This window comes from Nematolebias whitei, chromosome 5 (genome assembly GCF_014905685.2).
Source record: "Nematolebias whitei isolate Nwh7 chromosome 5, NemWhi1, whole genome shotgun sequence".
Lineage (NCBI taxonomy): Eukaryota > Metazoa > Chordata > Actinopteri > Cyprinodontiformes > Rivulidae > Nematolebias > Nematolebias whitei.
Window position 1 is genome coordinate 34547296 of NC_056502.1, and position 21895 is coordinate 34569190.

Below are 21895 nucleotides of genomic sequence, written 5' to 3' on the forward strand. Positions count from 1 at the left end.
TATGTATGTATGTGTGTATATGTATATGTATATGTATGTATGTGTGTGTATGTGTGTGTATATGTGTGTATATGTATATATGTGTATATGTGTATATGTGTATATATATGTGTATATGTGTATATGTATATGTGTATATGTATATGTGTATGTGTGTATATGTGTATGTATATATGTATGTATGTATATATGTGTATATGTATGTATGTATGTATGTATGTATATGTATATATGTATGTATATGAATATATGTATGTATGTATATGTATGTGTATATATATATATATATATATATTCCCATTCTCTAGTGGTTTTTCTTGAACATTTAAATTGTTGATTGCAAGATCAAATAAGTTTCTTTTTCCGTTTTCATTTCCTGACTCCAGCTGTTGAACCATCATGTGGTGACAGAGCTGATGTTGATAGACGTGTTGATGAACAACATGATGGAGAGAATATCAGATCAGTGCTGCACAGTCCGCATGCTGGCTGTACGTGGACTGGGAAACATAGCGGAAGGATCACCTGAGAAGGTGCACACACACACACACACACGCCCTTAAATGAGAAGACATTTTATGCAGTCGCAGCTCGCTCATGTATTTCTCCTTTAAGGTGAATAAATATGCCAAAGAGCTTCTGGCAGCCATGAGTTCAGGAATGGAGGAGAAAGATGATCCAGGTTCGTTTCTTTCTTTTTAGGCTAACTGTTACTGTAAAGCCTGCATTTGTTCACATTGATAAAAATCACAGTTAATTGTAGTCTGGTGTTTTTTGCAGGTAAACTGATTACCCTTGAAGCCATGTCTGGTCTTTCTAAAGTTCTCCAACACCTGGACAAGAAGAACGTCAGCCTACTTGTGGTCTACATCTTCATGAAGATTAAACCATTCCTGGAAAGTGTAAGTTTAACCTTAGGTCCACTGTCTGTGTGTGATGCTCTTTGGTCCAAGGCTTGATGATTTAACTCAACTTCTAAAGGTGTCACAAGCTTCAACGTATGACTAGATTCAAGTAATTCTAGTATAAACACAGCTTCCATGTCCTTTTCATAGTTGAACCAATGACAGATTAATGTTCCTGAGGACTGGAGCCTATTAAACAGACTTTATTAAAGTATTTCAGATTCGGTTAGGAAACCTAAAGTTTTTCTTTTGGAGTTTTAGGACTGATTAAAATCTAAGGAAAACTGCACTCCAAGCCAATGACCAAAGAGACTATTTGTGTGTGGGGGGGCAGGGTGGGGGGTCGCTACAAAGTCTCTATTCCACTTGTCCTGGTTTTGATAGTTTTAATGAGCTCAAAAGTGAGATACAAAGACTTAACTAATGCCTCGATTTACCACCTTGGACCCGAGGACAGCTCAGAGTGTAACAGTGTTTAAAAGTAAACTCCAAGTCGTCATTTTTAATTTACATTTTACCTGAAGATTTATCATAACTTTGCTTGTCATTGGGTTTCAGTGGTAGCCCTCATTTTCTATTTTTTTGTAACCATCTCTTAATAGCTCACTGATTTGTCCCGTTGTCTATTTATGTTGGGTTTTATAACTGATGTTTGTAGTTTGTTCAATGGAAAAATAACATTTGGACAAACTTGTGCAGGAATAAAGTTTAAAGTATTTTACATTACTGCTGTAGTTCTGAAAGTATTTAGAGCATACTTGTTACGGTGTAACATTTGTCACATTAAGTAATTTAGACCAAAGGTAATTTATGTATTTTAGTCATCTTCAGTCTTTAGATGAAAAAGTAAATTTCCTCCCTCGATGTCCAGGATAATGATGAAATCCGATGTGCGTCCATCGTTCTGATGGGGAACCTGTCCAAGTTTGGTTCAGGGGAGCAGGTGTTCAAAGATCAGATCCACAACGTTCTGGTCAGCTTACTGTTGCACCTAGTGGACCCAAACCCACATGTTGTCAAGGTACAGGAGCACACGATATGATTCAAAACTTTTATTTTTTTTATCTCATCTGTAGAGAGCACCTGTCACGTATCGAATCTGTGTTTTTGTTTCTGAATCTTCCAGGCGTGCAAGTATGCGATGAGAGTGTGTGCTCCTGTGGTGGGATCTGAGCAGATCACAGCCATGTTTCAGAACCACCTGCTTGAAGACAAGAGCTTACACTATGGAGAGTTTATCAACGACCTCACAAAATACCTGGTGAGTCACACTTACCATTCCAATAAATGCATACTTATATTTCTAAAAAAAATCTGTTACTAAATGTTTTGGTCTGTTCCTCTGCATAAAAATATCTGCTAGTTGTAGACAACTTGGAGGTGTTTTTAATTCACCCACTCAGATTTCTTGTTTTAGTTCATTTTGTTGTTAAACCACACGTTCTTGTGTGATGTGCAGTAAATGTTTTGTTGGTTGTAGATTCAGGACTTTCCAGGCATGCTGAACTTTTACCACATCTCAGTCATCCAGTTCTTCAAGAGCAACTGGCCCGAGGTCAGAGCAGCGGCGGCCATGTTTATAGGTGCGAGCCTCACTCCTACTATAAATTCACTGTACATTTTGGGGAAAAACTAGAAAACTAAGTCAGTTTTTATGGAGCGAAGGATGGTGGGAGTTGAGTGTTTTCAAAGAGTCTGTAAATGTGGCCCGGTGGTAACGACGTATCCATCAACAGGCTTCCTGCTGGGGAATCTCACACAGGAGCACCGCTCTCACCTCAACATGGGCACCATCACCAAAGGTAGAGCACAGCCTTCATTTTCTTCCAAAAGAGGAGCATACTTTGTTTGTACTGGTTTTAATTGAGTTTATTTACAGGTTTAGTGATGCTGCTCCAAGACCCAGACCCTGTGGTGAGAGTGAAGGCTGCCGAGGCAATGGGCCACTTCCACTGACACCATCCCATCAAACACAGAAACCATGGTGGTCAGGCACTACTGAAACAGTTTTAACTCAAAATTAGTCAATGTTTTAGTAAAACTGCACATCTTGAACATTCATCAGAACCAAAATGGACCAAGACTGGAGAAATGGTTTGCACAGGCCAAATGATCACGTTTTATTATTAATGTATCGGACCAATGATCAATGAAAATGCACCAACTTAAATATTTATACAGTGAACTGTTAGCAGCTCCAAACTGCTTCTTTGACATTTCACTTTGGTACTTGAACAAAGTCCTCCTTGGGTATATTTTAGTGACCAGTGACTGTTTGTAGAGGGTACTGTTCAGTGTTGACACCAGCAATGATGCTGTTAGATTAAATATACAATGTCTCTACGGGGTTTTATCACAAAGATTATATGGATGGACTCTAGTCTTTTTTTTTTTATTTAATTTTTTTAATTTTAGAAAAAAATGTAGCTTCTTTAACCTCCTAGGACCAGGTATCCACACATGTGGATGTAAGAGCCTCTGTTACTGACAGATCAAACTTGTGATCCCCTCTTCAATCAGTCAGCTTTGAGCTCATCCTGACTTTAAAAATAAAAACTCAGTAAAAACATTTAACGTTTGTATTTAGGTGGAATTTAACATTAGACAAATTTAACTTCACCAGAACTACAAAGAACAAGTGCAGCTTGAAGTTGATTAAGTTTCATTAATGTCTTATCTTCCAGCAACAACTGAACAATTGCTACTTTTACTTTGAAAACCAGCAGGATATGTATACATTTTCACCTGTTACAGGCTTGTTCAGGTCCGAAACAATCAGTTTGCATTAACCCTTTGTGTTACCAGTGCCATGATGGTTTTATGTTTTGTTTAGATTTTTTTTTAATGCCATAAAACCCTGTTAATCTGAGTTTACAAACATGCTAACTTATGTAGAGAGATGTAAATATGGTCATTATCTGAACCGCTTAGATAAGACTTAACTACCCCAACTGGCCCAGTTGGTACAGGTTAACTGTGTTTTAAAGAACAGTCCAGCTGCAATTGGTGACAAGTAATTAATCACTGATTTATAATATTTAACGGTCCATTAAAATGCATGTTTGGGTTCAGGGAACAGCTTTGGGATGTTTGTGTAAATATGTGTGTGTGTGTTCAATTTATTGGATCATCTGTTTTGTCTATACATTAATTTTATTTTTTTTTAAGTTAGATGGAGCATTGGTATCAAAAGGAATAAATAAATAACAAAAGAAAAAAAATGGTTTGCGAAAAATATCTCTAAAATCTTTGTAGCACTTTTTAGCTCATGCAGTCGCTGCTCTGAGTGTTCTTTTGTTTTGCATAAGTTTGTTTTGTGCCACAGCTGCAGCCGAGTCATGATCTCTGATTTTCTTCTTGGACGTGTCTCCGTCTTGTGAACGAGATCTCAGGAATGCCTCAAGGAAATGTTTTCAAATTTGTTCAAAAACCCACAAATGTTTTCACTAAAAAATACCTTGACCAAGCATCAAATCCCTGTGATTCTGAAGATGCTTTGAAGATAAAAACTCACTTCACACAAATATCTAGTTTTATTGAGATGATTTTATGTCCAGATTACTGCACCATGCAGTCAGAAAACATCTGGTTTGAGTGTATAAACATGACGCAAACCTCATGAGATACTTTTAATTTTAGCAGCTGTTCTTGAATCTTAAAGCTCATCCAGCAGGGCTCATGTCTTTAGCATTAACACTAACCTGGTTCAGGATGATGTTAAAAGGTTCTTACTGGTGGTATTTTGTTTCAAAGTCTTTACTAAATGGTACCATTTTTCAAGTAGTCGTTTTTGTAATGAACGGTATAAATTGCATATGTGTCCATAATGATGTAAGCACTTTTTCATATAAATGTGCTGATGTGTGCAAACTACAGGAAAGTGTGGACAATGACAAATCATGCATTTAAAATGAAGAAATAAAACACGTATAATGTATTTGTTGTACTGATGGCCAAATAAAGTTTTTCTGAAGTGTGTTAGAGTTGAAAACCAGCAAGGGATACAGCTCACAATAGAAAGAAACGTCTTTTTGGGCATCTTGTACATGTTTTTTTATTTGTTTTGCTTTCACATTTTAAAGGGCACTCCAATGACAACCTTATACTTCAAACAAGCCATAGACTGATTTGAATAGTGAGTTTCTAGTTTTCAAGTGAAGGTGTTCTGTATTGTCATTGTATGATGAGAACATACAATAACAATTTGTGCTCTGCATTTACAGTGGTTCATGATAGTTTGTAAACCCTTTAAAATATATTTCTACATAAACGACATAACGGGTCATTGCACAAGTCTTTAAATTAGATAAAGAGAACCCAGTTAAACAAATGAGACAAAAATATACTTGGTATGGTATGGTATGGTATGAAGTTTATTCATTTTAAAAAAGTACAAAACAATTCCATAACAATATATAAAAAGATACAAAAAAATTTAAAATGAAAGGCAGCAGAAAGAAGAAAAAATCTTTATATCTGCCCCTTTTTTCAAACAATTATTTCAGACATATTAATTTTCAAGTAACAGAACAAAATGAATAACTTTCTAATTTTTCTAATTCTAATACAAAACACACATTAAGCTACTTCATATATACTTTTTTAACAATCTAGATTTGATCTTTTTCTTAAATGTACACATTGACTTGACATTTTTCACATCACTCTCTAGACCATTCCACAATCCAACTCCTTGGATTGAGGTAGACCTTCCCTTCAGACTAGTTCTGAATTTTGGTTTGACAAATATTTCTATCCCCTTAAGATTATAACAACTTTGTCTTTTAACAAAATTTCTTTGGATATTTAATGGTAATGTGTTATTTTGAGCCCTATACATAACTGATAAAATACTATAATCTACCAAATCATGGAACTTCAATAACTTCAGTTGATAAAATAATGTGCTTGATGGGTGACAGTAATGCTTTCTGGAGATAATTCTTACAGCTCTTTTCTGTAAGATAAAAATAGGTTTTGTAAATGTTTTACACGCTTTCCCCCAAACATCAATGCAATAGATTAAATGTGGAACAATGATTGTGTTATACAACATGTACAGAGCTTTATCATTTAATAATTCCCTGACTTTGTATAGTACTGCAATAGATTTAGATATTTTTGTTCTTACAGAATTTATGTGATTTTTCCATGTTAGCTGTTCATCAATGATTACACCCAAAAATTTCATCTCATTAACTCTACAAATCTCAACACCCTCAATTTTAAATGGATAGTCAACAGTTTTCTTTTTGTTGCTAAATATCATGTATTTAGTTTTATCTAAATTTAATGATAATTTATTAATTTTAAACCAAGTTTGTATTTTATCAAATTCTGTCTTCATCAGTTCCAACATCCGTTTTACATCTTTACCCAAACAAAAAAATGTGGTGTCATCTGCAAAAAGGACACATTTGAGAAGTCCTGATACATTCACTAAGTCATTCACATATAAAATAAATAACTTTGGTCCAAGTACAGAGCCTTGAGGAACTCCACAAGTGATATTGCACAAGTCAGATCTTACACCATTTATTTGTACAAACTGTTTCCTATCTTTTAAATAGCTAGATACCCAGTGTAATGCTGGTCCTCTTATACCATATTTATTCAATTTTTCAAGGAGAATAGTGTGGTCAATAGTATCGAATGCTTTTTTTAAATCAACAAAAATACTAACACAATACTGTTTTTGATCGACAGCAGTAGTTATTTGTTCCATTATTTCCATGAGAGCCATTGATGTAGAGTTTTTTGCTCTAAACCCATACTGACTGCTACTTAGAATGTTTTGTTTAGTAATAAATTTATCTAATCTGGTCACAAACAGTTTTTCTAGAATTTTTGAGAATTGTGGTAATAAGGATATTGGTCTATAATTATTGAACACACATTTATCACCATTTTTAAAGAGAGGAACTACCTTAGCTACTTTCATATTGTCTGGAAATATTCCTTTTGACAATGATAAATTACAAATATATGTTAACGGCTCGATTTGGTCGACTTGGTCATTTATTTGAGGAAAATGATCCATCAACATTAGTTAATGTGAGAGACCTTCAGCTGCTTGGAAGTTGCCCCGGGCTCCTGTGTGACATCACCATCTGTTGCACACCTTGCTCTTGGAGTGATCTTTGTTGGTCCACCACTCCTGGGGAGGGTAACATTGGTCCTGACTTTCCTCCATTTGTACACAATCTGTCTGTCTCTGGATTAGTTGAGTCCAAACTCTTTACAGATGTTTTGTGACCTTTTCCAGCCTGATGAGCATCAACTCTTTTTCTGAGCTCCTCAGAAATCTCCTTTGTTCCTGTCATAACTTCCACAAACATGTTGTGAAGATCAGACTTTGATAGATCATGTTCTTTAAATCAAACAGGGTGTCCACCCACACCTGATCATCACCCATTGATTGAAAACACCTGACTGTAATTTCACCTTCAAATTAATCCTAGAGGTTCACATGTTTTTGCCTCTTGCAAATATGTAATATTGGATAATTATCCTCAATAAAAAAATGACCAAGTATAATATTTTTGTCTCATTTGTTTAACTGGGTTCTATTTATCTACTTTTAGGACTTGTGTGAAAATCTGATGAAGTCATATTTATGCAGAAATATAGAACTAAAGAGTTCCCAAACTTTCAAGCACCACAGTACCCCGTCACACTTGAGATCCAGCCAAGTGGAGCAGCGGCAGCTATGCAAGTGTCCGGGAAGCAGTGAAGAAATGGGGGTCTTGACCAAGAACACCATGACATGTGGGCACGGTGGGAAGTTGAATCTGTGACTTTCTGGTTCCAAGTTGGCTGCCTTACCGCTGCACCACAGCCACGCCAAGAGACGAGATCAGTGTTTTTCTGGACTGAAATTGATCAGGGAATGCAAGTCGACCTTGTTGTTTCTGGTGTGTAGTGGGTAGAACTGTGTAGAAGAACCATAGAGGTAAATAAAACTCTGGACGGCGTGCTGCCCACCCCACAAATTGTTTACCTTTGTAACGTGGTGAAGTTAAGATGGCGTCCAAAACGGGAAACTGCTAACAGCTGGCAAAACAACTATTTAACAGCAAGCCCAACTGGATCTGTCACAAATTAATATATTTACAATAACTGAAAATAATGTAATTCACACAACACATGTAAAACATCCAGACAATATAGAAATAAAATATATTTGGTCTAACCTAACAAGTTTGAGTCAGGTCCTCTGGACAGGTTCTCCTTTTTCTGAAGCATTTGGTATTTTCTGCAAAAGACTTCTTCAGTCTGAGGATCAGCAACAAACTCAGTCTCATCAGCAACACCACCTCATAGTGGATCAACCAGTTTGCTTCCGACGTCCAGAACTAACTGTTCACATGTAGAGGGAGGACCGCCAGCCTAACGACCAATCGTTAGTGCCCTGGGGGCCGCTTGCTATTTGCAGAGGGTTATACATTTTTAACAATATATTTTATACATTTTATTTTAGACGTTGTTTACATAGTAGGCCCTTCCTCGGGGCTATTTAGTCAGAATGCCAAGTTCAGACGTTTGTTTTGGTGAAGATTCTCAGTCAGGTCATGATTAAAAATTTTAAAAAAGCAAGTTAAAAAACAACAAAAAAAGTTTAGTTTTTGTTTTGTATTTTATTTTATTTGTACTTTTTTGGGGGGGGGGGGGGTGACTATTGATAATGGTTGCTACAGTGAATCACAAGGTCACATGACCTGTCAGTGTTTTATAGAACAAGAACAGAGTTGGGTTTTATTATTTATTCATTTTGGTTTTGTCTGAGGCAGTGCAGTGACAGATCCTGGCAGAGAGGGTGCACGAGTCATTTTATCCACCACCAGGAGCAATGGTGGAGCCAGGGGGTGGCCAATGGTGGCCTTGCCCACCATATCATTGGAGGAAGCTATATATTTTTAAGCAATATAAAAGCTAGAAAACATTTATTATTATTTATTTTTTTTTTTTAAATGATAGGGGTGACTGGTTTATATATAAATATCTGGTGGTGGCCATCTTGGATTTTGACGTGTAACCCAGTGTTTGTTGCTTTTGCTCTGTGATGTGGAACAGTAAAGACTTTTGTGTCTCTTCTACTTTTGCAGCCTCTCACCACCACCCTGAAGCAGCGCACAACAAACACATTCACTCCATGTTGGAATATATACACGCTTACATGGACCAAATAACATCAGCAGACATCTGGTTAAATTTATTTTAACATCATGCTTTCTGGAAGAAACAATATTTCTAACGATGAATCGTAGCGCTGATGTTTGAAAACTAGTAATGATGATTTGAAGGTGTGGTCATTCTGATTGCAAGACACCTGGGTTTTTCAGATCACTTGTTTTCTTCTGGGTTTATTTTCTGGAGCAAATCCTGAACAGTTGGTCCCTTTTTCAAACTCTTTGCAGATGGTATATATATATATATATATATATATATATTTGGCCAAATGAGCCTCGAGGAGCCAATCAAACGCTTGGATTAAACCTTGACGTTTTTGCAAAAGGAGAAAATTCAGTAGTTCATGTGAAATAAATTTAATGCTTTAACTTTTCTCCCAGTCTGTCTTTAACAAGACGTTCCTTTTGCACTTCTGTTCTTTTGCCGGCACAAACTGAATATAGCTATAATATATTTCTTTTATTGTCATGAATAAAATGAGGAAAAAATGATCAGTTTTAGAAAACCAGCTCATCTTCAGGTTTTTACCTCCTCCTGCTGGAAACACGATTAGGGAAGTGAAGCTGTGTGTTCAGCTCAGTCCATGCACAAATCTGAGACGTTTAGAACAAACTGCAGCACTCTGGTGGTTTGTTAGTTTTCTCTTTAATAAAATTATGTTTGAACTGTTTATGGTAGAGGAAAGAAAGTACTGAGATGTAAAAAAACAAAACAATACATGGATGCTGCTGGTTGTAAGATACTCATCAACAAAAATATGGCAAACTGTTTATTAACCTGCGAAGTTTGAGACGCTGTGAGAAACAAGCATCTCCATCAAGATGTTGGTGTTTCTAAATTTAGAGTGATGCAGAGTCAGCTGAGGCTTTGAAGCATTCTTCTTGTTCTTGTTGTTGTTGTTGTTGTTGTTGTTGTTGTTGTTGTTGGTGTTGGTGGTGGTGGTGGTGGTGGTGGTGGTTAGGTCAGGTGTGGTAGAAAGCCAGCCGGGTCTTCACGGGGAGTATTCGTACTCCTCTGCACTCCGCCGTCCAAAGTCCATCCAGCCAAGGTAGTCTCTGTCCTTTATCCTGTGGTTGGGGGCCACGGCTCTGCTGCTGAGGGAGGATCTGCTCTGAGAGGAAGAGCCTGGAAGACATGGATCAGTTATGGGATGTCTGTAAAGCATGTCCCACCTGATGATTGTACTGCTTCATGACCTCCAAATGAGGAAGAGCTTGAAGTTGCTTATTTTGACTGGTTGCTATTTCTGTCTTCCTGTAGGACCAGTGAGCTCTGCGGGGGGGGGGGGGGGGGGGACGATTACCCCTGTTTAGTTCTGTGCATCCACACCTTTGTGCCAAGGGCACCTCCAGAAAGTGTTCAGGGGGGGCACAGATAACCTGCATTTTTATAGCATGTGCTTTCTGAACCATATTTAATTCTGTTCAGCTCAAAGTAGTTTTCTTTAATCAGCAACAGGAGCCGAAAACTTTTTGTTTTTCTTCATTTTGAATTTTACATATAAGAATGTGACAGAAGCTCAAGACTCAGGAGGAAGAGGAGCAGCAAATTTTTAAGGGTGGCCATTACCCCCCCCCCCCCCCCCCTTTTACTGAGTGGCACTCCCATAGACCCCCCCTCCCCTCACCTTTTCTGGGCAGGAGTCTGGCCAGGAGCTGGTTCAGGCTGCTGGGAGCATCCCCATCCCCGTGGAGCTGGCTGTAGTGGGTAAACTGGTCTGATGGGGGCACTGGAGCCGAGCGGACCCGGCGTGTGTGGGGGGGCGAGAGAACATAGAGGCTGTCTTTTCCCAGAGCTTCGCTGTCCACTCTCTGGGGGGGGGGGGGTCTTACCATGGACTGTGAAGGCAAACTTAAAGAGCCATTGGACAGGGCAGCCAGGATAACACACACGTAGATTCCTACATTCATGACTGTAGAAGACAAATGACAATAAAACTGATGTGAGCTCGTTGAGCCTCAAACTAATTACAGACATTAGAGTTTTGCTGAAAGCAGCAATAAATCATCACGTAGCTACAGAAGAACAGCACCACGGAGATGATTAACATTTGATGAAGCGCTCAGCAATCATCATCTTGTGTTCTGCATCAACAGAGTGATGAAATATTACAGCTCAACAGCAGTCAGCATTAAAAAAGATTACACAATAAATCTTTTATTTAGATCTCATTTTTAGTCTCATATTGTAAGATGATCACATCAAATGGATAAATAACTGATTTTTTTAAATTTACATTTCACTTGCTCACAATAAGGACAAAAAACAAAATTAAAACAACCATTCATGCTCAGAATATCATTTTACTAATAAAATGTGAAACTGGTTGCTATTTGTCCCCACTCTGTGAAGCTGTTCTTTATTTAATTAAAGGAACAAATTCTTGCAGATAAAAACATGTAATTAGATGAAAACCAGCAGCTCAGAGACGTCTGAGCTGCAGAAAATGAAAAGATCTGAGCAGTTTTCTCTCAGCTCAGCCTCCTTCTGAGCGCACACATTTAAAAATGTTCATCATTTACAGTTTTTTAGTCTCATCTGGGTGTGCACAAGACACAAATCACAAACTCTTCAGAAATGTTCATGTTTGTCGTGTCATTTAGGAATATTGCTTCTTAATTTTGACAGTTTTGTTTCAGCTCTGAGACTGCTGCTGTTTCTGTTTTTCAAACATCTAAATATAAAAATATACTGAAGAAAAGTGAGATGAAGCCGTTTTAATGTCTGGTTTAAATCCACATTACATCATAAATGCCAGTCTGTATCGCTGTAACAGCCAAACAAAGATTGATTTTAATAATGTGGTTGAAATGAGCCTGGTGGTGTGAACACTCGTTGTTTTCATGCTGATAGAATTAGCAGCTGGTTGTTGTGTCTCGTTGATTATTCATCCAGCTGATAATGATGTGACGCGGTGTGAAGGAAAAACTCTCTCCCGCTCATATACACAACGCTCAGTCTTTTCTATTTTTTCTGTCATGTCTTCTAGTTCTACTTTTAATTTTATTTTATTTTTTTAAAACTTGAAAACAGCAAAAAGTCAAATCAGAAGAATTTTGTGTCTAAAGATAAACTAAAGACATTTCTTTTTTTATACTGTGATCACTGAAACATTCAAAATGGAAAAAATATTCATCATTTAGCATTTTTTTATTGACTTTTACCTGTGAAATAGTCATTAATATTATTATTATTATTATTCATACTTTGTCAAACTTCATGTCAGACATGACAGTTGAGTTGCTCTGATATAAAAAGTGTATTTACTGCTAATATTTATCATGATGTATTTAAAAACAAATTCTATTTCTGTATTTATTACCTTCAACAGAAGAGAATAGACCACCCTGGTAAATAATAATAATAATAATAATAATAATAATAATAATAATAATAATAATATTATTATTATTATTATTATTATTAATAATGTGTTGGTGGGTTTTTTTGCCCCAGAATCACGAGAAATTAGTAAGAATTCTGAGAGATATATTTATTTGTTTATTTTTTACTTTTTACCATGGCCCTAATCCTCTTCTATAACTTTCAGATTTTAATTTAAATTAAAAAAATAATTAGCTTACAATGTAAAAAAAAGACTAATCCTTTCTGAATTAAGCTATTCTTTTAAAATTTCCTTTTGAAACCCACAGTTTCTATGGTTTTATGCTCATAAATGTAAAGAAAGTCTTCACTAACAATGTTGAAAATGATACAAAGTTCAATAAAACGTGAAAACAAAAAACACCTGAACTGGTTGAAGAAAACAAGAACTCAGTCAAACCCTGAAATACTGTTTTTAACCCAAATCCTTCTTTTGAAATATTAATATTAATAAAGACAGTCTGTGAAAAAAGATGCTACAGATTTATTTTCTTACCTGCAGTTGTTGGCTTTAATCAGATAATCTGAAGATGCTGAGCCTGGCTCTGATGTGGAGACGTGATGGAGTTGGAGAGCGAGGACAGGCCCTGTTTTATCCAGGCTGAGAGGAAGTGGGAGGAGCCTGGACTGGGAGGGAGGAGCCTGCTGCTGGCGCAGAAACTGACGCCACTGAAGACGCAAACCTGCACACACGCACGCACGCACGCACACACACAGTATGAACTTATTAGACTTGTGAAATGAAAAGAAGCTGAAGGCTCTTTAAAAGGAGCTACAATATATTTTTTTAAAAGGAGCTACAATATATTTTTTTAAAAGGAGCTACAATATATATTTTTAAAAGGAGCTACAATATATATTTTTGTAACGTTCGGTTCATTTTGTTTCAGCCTGCCCGGCTCTGCAGGGATGTGGAACAGAAACATTTCATTCTGGGGTTCTGATTTATTCAAACCACCAATTATCCCTCGAGGAACTCTCAATAAATGAACGTGAAGTGTGTCAGAATCTAACTTGGAGAATTTTTATGAACCTTTCTTTAATGTGCAAACGTTTGGTGGCTATGTTGCATGTGAGGCACCTGTTAGGAGTTTTACCTGTGGGAAAATGAAACAGTTCATCTAACTGACTCTGGGGAGTGTCTAACATCAGGAATGACGATAATCTCAGTATTTGGCTGCAGTTTTCATATTTCCTTTCACTTCTTAGGAGTTTCCTAGCCTTGATTTTTTTTTTTTATGTTGTATGAAACTTACTCAATTATTTAACATACACTGAAGCAGATTCACTTTTAGGTAAAATCATGTGCTGCACTTTAATTAATTTAATCATAATGTAGATATTGAACACCAAACATTAGTAAACTTAGTAAGTTTGTAACATGAAACATAAGTTTTGTTTCAAAGTAAGCTGAACAACTAGCTACAAATTACATTAGTACAGCGCATGATCTTGCCAGTGAGCCTGATTATATGTACCGTGTTTTAAACTCATGGATAACTCCTTATAAAGCATTAATAAACCTTTTATTTAAAAAAGTCTTTATTATGAAAGGAACACAAATCACTATCATGAAAAGTTGATCTAACAGATTCTGAGACGTAAGAGTTCAAGTTAGGAGGTTTTCAGAAATGCTGCTGACGTTATTCAAGAGTTCTGACAGCTTCGGCAGAAATCGAGCCTCAAGGTTAACATAGATTAATAGAAAAATTGAGTTTGAGGTTTGTGTGAACAATAAATTTAGCTGGAACTCAAAGCAGGAGCATAAAGCTCGTTTATGAACAGGATAAAAGACTTCACATGTTCCCTGAGCTGCAGACTGAAACATCAACCAATTGTTCTGCTGCAGCCCGGTCAGTAAAAGTTACATTCAAAAGGTAAAATAAATGTGAGAACATGTAGGACTCAAACATAAACTGTTCTTAATGGTTCCTCTGGATCCCTTTGGGTCCACATTTGCTTGTTTGTTGGGATCATTTAAAATTCTTGGATTGTCGAGCAGCTCTGAGGGTCACAGGAAGGATCTGAAGTGTTTGTGAAAATTGTTTCCCTCTTTAGCTGTTTGTTCTTTTGGACCTGAGTTTTTAACCTCCTTGGAAACATTTTGACCCTCAAGCTTGAATGAATAAAACTGTGAATTATTCTAAAATGCCGAATGCCATTAAAGACTGTGGAGCTGCAGCCTTTGGCTTTGAAACAGAGGGAAAGTAAACTGAATAGTTTATTGGTGCTTTTGGAGATTATTTATTATCATCATTATTCTCTATATTTCAGAGGGATCAGACTGGAAAGGATGTGCAGCAGGTTAGGCTTATTAAAGATAGGCATGGTAATGTTCTAACCAGTGAAGAGAGTGTGATGGGAAGATGGAAGGAGTACTTTGAGGAGCTAATGAATGAAGAGAGTGAAATGGAAAGAAAAGTAGAGGTCATAGAAACTGTGGACCAGAAAGTGGGAAAAATTAGTGAGGATGAAGTCCAGAAAGCTCTGAATAGAATGAAGAAGGAGAAGGCAGTAGTACCTGATGACATACCAGTGGAGGTCTGGAAATGTCTTGGAGATGGCAGTGAAGTTTTTGACTCAAATATTCAACGGCATATTTGAGGGTGAATAAATGCATGTGAGGCCCCGGGGAAGACCAGTGGTGGGATGTAACTAAGTACAAATACTTCGTTACTGTACTTAAGTACATTTTTCATGTATCTGTACTTTACTTAAGTAGAGTTAAATGTGGATACTTTTGACTTTTACTCCTCTACATTTTACATTAAGTATCTGCACTTTCTTCTACACTACATTTCTATAATGCGTTGCATTACAAGTTACATCCATGTAGCGTTTTTTTAATTTGTTCGCTAGTTTAAAAGTAACCAACGGTGAGAGGGGAGCTGGTCCATTGAATCACTGTAAAGTGGGCAGGTAACGTTAGGCCCACCTTCAAGAAGAGCTGGACCAATGACATATATTCTAGTATATACATCACTGAGCTGGGTGCACCTGCAGCACCACTAACACACCCAAAATGGATTCCACCATGGTGAGTCGGCCAGAAGATACGCACCACACATGGCCTTATTGAAAGACTATTGAAAGACTATTGAAAGACTATTGAAAGACTATTGAAAGATTATTGAAAGATTATTAAAAGATTATTGAAAGACTATTGAAAGATTAGTCAGTACAGCAAGACAGATTCTTTCTCCCAAAAGAGCCAGACTGGACTCAAAAACTTTGAAAACCAACTTCTTCTGAACTTGAACAAGAAATTCTTGCTGCAATATTAAAATGTGTCAGTTCATGGGTTGTTAGGAGACAAGAGATGTCTCCAAATGTCTCAACACTCAGGTCCAAGTTTTGAAAATGGTGTCAGGAAGTTAAAATATTGTTCAATATTGACCCATTACAAGGTTGAATAGACATATTTTAACTAGAGGTGATGACAAACTGGAGTTGAAATGATCAGAGTCTATTCCTTTGTTTGGTCTAATGCCCCTTTTGTTCAGGCAGACACCTTTTACTTAAATGTGTTTATTGCAGTTAAAATGACACATTGGTTTTATTTTGTGTTAAATAAAAACTTTCAAAGGTATAATCATTCCTCTTTCTTATTTTGATTAATGACATTTAACTCTGCAGGTCATCCCTGAAATTCTGACGCACAGAATCACAAGTCCAAGTGTGAACTGTGTCACAGAGTAAACACAATAAAAACATGTATTATCTGCAGCATTGTTCATTAAAATGACTCAACACTATTAATGTATTACAGAAAATATACACACGGTAGGAACCCGTCATGGTATTGTAGACCATTGCATTATAGAAATGTAGTGTAGAAGAAAGTGCAGATACTTAATGTAAAATGTAGAGGAGTAAAAGTCAAAAGTATCCACATTTAACTCTACTTAAGTAAAGTACAGATACATGAAAAGACTTTTAAACATGCTGCTGTCCAGCCCCTCCTGAAGAAACCTAACCTTGACCCCTCAGTCATGTCCAACTTCCGGCCTGTCTCCAGACTCCCATTCACCTCTAAACTACTGGAAAAAATTGTGGTCTCAGTTGAAACAGTTTTTTGGGGATCACGTTATCCTAGAGTTATTCCAATCTGGCTTCAAATCTCTCCATAGCACTGAAACTGCTCTACTGAAGGTTTTTAATGACATTTTCATATCCACAGATGCAGGTGATTCTGTGCTGCTTGTCCTATTGGACCTTACATCTGCTTTTGACACCATCGACCAGAAGATCCTCATTTCTAGACTGGAGCAGTGGGTGGGCATCACAGGGCCAGCCCTTAAATGGTTTGGGTCCTACCTCTCTGACAGAACCTTCTGTGTCAATATCAAAGATTTTAGTTCGGCATCGACAGCGCTCCAGTGGGGGGTACCACAGGGGTCCATCCTTGGTCCCCTTCTCTTTTCTTTATACCTGCTGCCACTAGGTGCTATCTTCCGCAAACACAACATACCCTTTCATTTCTACGCCGATTATTGCCAAATTTACTTCCCCCTGAGGCACAGAGCCACACGCTCTATTCAGCCTCTTCTTGACTGCCTGGCTGACATCCGGGACTGGATGGCTTTAAACTTCTTAAGCTTCAATGAGAAGAAGTCTGAAGTCATGCTGTTCCATCCCAGTGGCTCACTCATGAACCATGACATTGACCTTTTCTCTCTAGCCCCGCTAGAGAAACAAAAGGTCACTAATCTGGGGGTGATAATGGACCCGTCCTTAAAACTCAACAGTCACGTAAACATGATGGTCAAATCCTGTTTTTTTCAGCTGAGACGGCTGTCTAAGCTGAAGCCTATACTCAACAAAAAGAACCTCGAGACAGTGATCCACGCCTTCATAACATCTAGGCTTGATTACTGCAATTCACTTCTGGTTGGAATCAGTCAGTCCTCCATTGCTCGTCTACAACTGGTCCAAAATGCTGCAGCCCGATTTTTAACTGGTACAGGCTATAGAGAGCACATCACGCCAGTTTTGGCCTCCCTGCACTGGCTACCCATTCACCTTCGGATCCATTTCAAAATTCTCATGTATGTTTTTAAATCACTGAACAGTTCCACCCCATCCTATCTCACTGATCTTCTGCAGCCATATGTTCCACCGCGCTCTCTGAGGTCAGCAGACCAGATGCTTCTCTCAGTCCCAGAAACCCGTCGTAAGCTCAGAGGTGACAGGGCTTTCTCTGTTGCAGGTCCATGACTGTGAAATGAGTTGCCACTGAGTGTCCGGCAGGCTCCCTCACTCTCAGTCTTTAAGTCTCGCTTGAAGACCCACTTCTATTCTCTTGCCTTTAACACGGTGTGATTTGTTTTGGTCCGGTCTGTTCTCTACTCTGTTGGTCATTTTAGTTAGCTCCTGCTGCTATTTGTATCTGTATTTCTATTTTATGTTTTCCTGTCCGCTGTGCATATTTGTTTTCTTTTGTACAGCACTTTGGTTGGCCTTGTTGCTGTTTTAAGTGCTCTACAAATAAATTGGTATGGTATGGTATTAGGTAATCCATTCAGCAAGTACTTTTACTTTTAATACTTTAAGTATTTTAAAAAGCAAGTAATTATTTACTTTTATTTAAGTAAAAATGTTAATGTGGTACTTCTACTTTTACTAGAGTACATTTTTGTCTGTTTATTTGTACTTTTAATTAAGTACAGTGTTTGAGTGCGTTCTCCACCACTGTGGAAGACCCAGAACTTGCTGCGTGTGTTCTCTGGCCTGGGAACGCCTTGGGGTCTCGTAGGATGTGCTGGAAAGTGCTGCTGGGGAGAGGGAGGTCTGGGTTTCTCTCCTTGACCTGTTGCCTCTGTGATTAAACTATGTGTAAGTGTCACAAGATGGAAATGGTGCTTCTGAACTTTTTAAAAATACTTTGGAAGATGTCAGCTAAAGCTCCTTGTGTGGTGTCTCCAGCACTTCTTTAGGTTATCACAGCTGCATTCTTCATGCCTCTAAATCTAATCCACTCTGTCTGAGCACTTGAGTCTGCAGACCACCAAGTTAAAGCCAACTGATCCAGCGTCCTCCCACAGGATTTTGTTACAGGAGTAAAACTGGAGGCTCATTAAACGCGGTCTGTCTGTTATTTGGAGTAAAAAAGATGACAAGTAACAAATGACAGGGTGCAGAAATAATGCATAAAAAACAAAACATTGTCATTTTTCTGGACTGAAGCTTGATTTAGTTGTGCAAATTTAAAATTTTATCTTTCTACTTTTAGCTGCATCTATTGAGCATTCAAACTTCCTCTCCAGATTTGATAATAGATGTTCATTTATGTCAAAGTTCATTAAATTTAATTGACATATTTTTGCTTTTGTATATCTACTGTCTTTTGTTCAGAAATCATCAATAATACACAGAAACGTGTAATAATAAATTGCTGCATCACAGACAGGTATGTATCTAATCTAGAATGAATGTCTATTGAAGAAAGAAACCCAATAAACACAATTCACCATGATTCCTTCTGCTGCAGCCTCAGCTGCACCACAGACATGTTTACAAAAAGCATCAATGTGGACGCAATAAATTGAAAAAATATAAAATATCTGAACAAAATTAATTTTACTCTCCAAAAGTTTTAATTTTAAACAAACCCCATCCTTTGTTTCCTCGGTCAGAGTTCAGTTCCTCTGTCCTTCAGGTCATCACGGTGTTTGTTTCAACAATAAGTCCTTTTCTATCATCATGGACGCTAACACTGAAAGTCCTGTCTGTTCTGTCTGTTCAGTCTGTTCAGTCTGTTCAGTCTGTTCAGTCTGTTCAGTCTGTTCAGTCTGTTCAGTCTGTTCAGTCTGTTCAGTCTGTTCAGTCTGTTCTGTCTGTTCAGTCTGTTCAGTCTGTTCTGTCTGTTCAGTTTGTTCTGTCTGTTCAGTCTGTTCAGTCTGTTCAGTCTGTTCAGTCTGTTCTGTCTGTTCAGTCTGTTCTGTCTGTTCAGTCTATAACTGAATGCCCAGAGACAAGGACTGATAAATGAACAAACTTCAAGGCTGCATATAAAGTATAGGGAATTTATTTACAGTGAACAACAGGCAATATCAGGAACCCTGAGGCGCAAGGAGAAGGGTGAGGAGGAGTACTCAGGAATGGATTTATGTTGATTGTCTTTTGGGTGTAACTGGGACCTTGAGTACATACTGGTAATTTTGTTCCACCTCATGTACCACGAGATGTGAATGACAATAAACTTGACTTGAACTTTTGTTCTTGCAAGTAGAAAATTGGGTCGTCGAGGAGGAGAGGTTCCAATATATCCTGTGCAGGCAAAGAGCCATCCAGAGTGAACTGACGGGTACGTAGTTGGAAGACAGCTGAAGAGGCCACAAGGAGATTTTCAGGGTTTCACAGAGGAGTCCAGGAACAGGTAAGTCACAAGGAATATGCTGAAATTATCAAAAGGACACAGGTAAGTTTTCCTCAATTCAAGAGAGCACAAAGTGGCTAGAAGCACGACTACCACTGGCATGTAATGCTCCAGCGGCAAGGAGAAGTCATCTGCTGCCTTCAGGCTCCTGCTATTTCATCAAGGAAATTGCTCACAGGTGTGGCAGGTTGGTGACATCTAGTGACTTCAGGACAGCAGGGAAACAGGAACTCCCACACTCTCATTCGTGTTTCTGGCATGTTTTATTTCACTTTAAGACTGAGAATGTCCATTCAACATTTAGCTTGTGCAGGAAGCTAAAGATTCAGTTTCCTAGCTCCGACCAGTACGCTCTCTAACCGTCCAGTCAAACGGTGTTAAAATGCTGACGTTGTATAATGCCTGTTAGAAGGCTTTGGTGTCACCAGCTCAACATCTGATTGGTTAAAGCAACAGTTTGATTATTTGTTTTAACCTGCAGGTGTCTGCTCTGTTGGTTCTGAAGGCCTTGAGGCAGATTTATTTTACCCCAGCAACAGATGATGGTTGAACTATGATTGGATAAAACCTCTATATAAACATTTTGCTTCTAGAAGCTGCAGAACCAGGAGAAAAGCTGTGAAAAGAAGAGAACAGACATTTCAGAAGACTATTAATAAATAGAAAATATATACTAAAATGTAAGTTAGTGATTCTGATTGTGTTTAGGCCAACAGAGAAGGCTTTATTAGACCTGATGGTCCACAAATTAAGTTTATATATGAACATGTGGTATTAAATGTTTTCTCTGCTGCTGCTTTTATTTACCTTTACCTGTTTACAGCTTTGGACTAGTTACCAGTGAGTGGAACAGTTTATTGGAATATAAATAGAGTTTTAACATAGTATCAGTTACTGTATCTTCAGGTTCTGAGAGGAACCTTGGTCTACCTGCTCTGCATCCGTTTTTGTTTGTATGTTTGTGTTTCAGCTCTGAACCAAACCTCAGGAGGACCACAGGTATCCTTCAGCTTGTGTTTGCACTTGCTGGCTGATGGGGTTAATCTCAGGAGTTATATACATGTTTGCTTGTATGTGTTCTATGCTAAACAAGATGTCAAATACTGAGTGGATGTAAATGTATCCTCTGTGTCGTGTTTCTGTTTATACAGTAATGAAATATGACCTGTGTTGAACAGTCACGCTCAAAAAGTTCCCCCTGAGGTTGTTTCTTGTTTTGTTCAGTAAACATGGATCTGGTTTTTTGTTGGTTCCGTAAAACTTGAATATTTACCAGTGGGTATGCCCATTACACGTTATGTATTGGTGTGCTAGTAGTTCACATGCACAGATGTGAAATAAATTTATTCTCAGGCATTATAAAACTAGGCTACACCGACCAGATCATACTTTGAATGTCTAGCACCAATAGATGGAATGTATATCACCCACTGCCTTTCATGCCAACGTTTTAAACTAAGATCATCTTGTGTTCTGAAATGACAACCCTAAAGCTGATTAACTTGAGCCTCAAATTCCAGATATGCTCAGACTAACTAGATTAAGGTATAGCCATTTTTGTGTTACATTAGTTAACTGATAGTGATCTGAGATTAGATTTTCTGAAGTTTTCATCAAATCAGTTTGATGGTTTATCAAATATTTTGCTAACAGATAGACAGAGTTGACTCCACATAATTAATGGTAAAAGGTTCACTAAGATCTTGTATACTCTATTAGCACTCAGAGTATGTGTTGGAGATCAGTCTCATGAAAACAATTCCACATAATAAATTATATACCAGTATATACAAACCGGATTCCAAAAAAAGTTGGGACACTAAACAAATTGTGAATAAAACTGAATGCAATGATGTGGAGGTGCCAACATCTAATATTTTATTCAGAATAGAACACAAATCACTGATCAAAAGTTTAAACTGAGAGAATGTATCATTTTAAGGGAAAAATCTGTTGTTTCCAAATTTCATGGCGTCAACAAATCCCAAAAAAGTTGGGACAAGTCCATTTTTACCACTGTGTGGCATCCCCCCTTCTT

The 21895-nt window shown here is 37.7% G+C and overlaps 3 protein-coding genes across 3 annotated transcripts in view; 1 reads left to right on the top strand and 2 right to left on the bottom strand.

The window, feature by feature from the left end:
* mroh1 (maestro heat-like repeat family member 1) overlaps positions 1–3128 on the top strand; it is a 40873-nt gene extending 37745 nt beyond the window's left edge. The window contains exons 38-45 of the mRNA XM_037676424.1: positions 387–533; positions 616–682; positions 781–902; positions 1777–1926; positions 2032–2166; positions 2386–2488; positions 2642–2707; positions 2785–3128. Of these exons, the coding sequence (XP_037532352.1) occupies positions 387–533; positions 616–682; positions 781–902; positions 1777–1926; positions 2032–2166; positions 2386–2488; positions 2642–2707; positions 2785–2861 (867 nt within the window). The 3' untranslated portion in view covers positions 2862–3128. The remainder of the gene's footprint in view (positions 1–386; positions 534–615; positions 683–780; positions 903–1776; positions 1927–2031; positions 2167–2385; positions 2489–2641; positions 2708–2784) is intronic.
* LOC119409529 (sulfotransferase 2B1) overlaps positions 1–21895 on the bottom strand; it is a 149065-nt gene that overhangs the window by 118424 nt on the left and 8746 nt on the right. The gene's annotated exons all lie outside the window — the stretch shown is intronic.
* Positions 9990–13048, bottom strand: LOC119409531 (cholecystokinin). The gene is made up of 3 exons (XM_037676429.1): positions 12976–13048; positions 10723–11007; positions 9990–10220 (listed from the first exon to the last, which is right to left on the bottom strand). The coding sequence occupies exons 2-3, from the start codon at positions 11003–11005 to the stop codon at positions 10087–10089; spliced, it is 417 nt and encodes a 138-aa protein (XP_037532357.1). The 5' UTR covers positions 11006–11007; positions 12976–13048; the 3' UTR covers positions 9990–10086.

Coding starts and splice junctions, on each gene's coding strand:
- LOC119409531 (XM_037676429.1), bottom strand. CDS start 11,005: ATGAATGTAGGAATCTACGTGTGTGTTATCCTGGCTGCCCTGTCCAAT. Junction 10,221..10,722: donor CAGACTCCTGCCCAGAAAAG/GTGAGGGGAGGG, acceptor CATGTCTTCCAG/GCTCTTCCTCTCAGAGCAGA.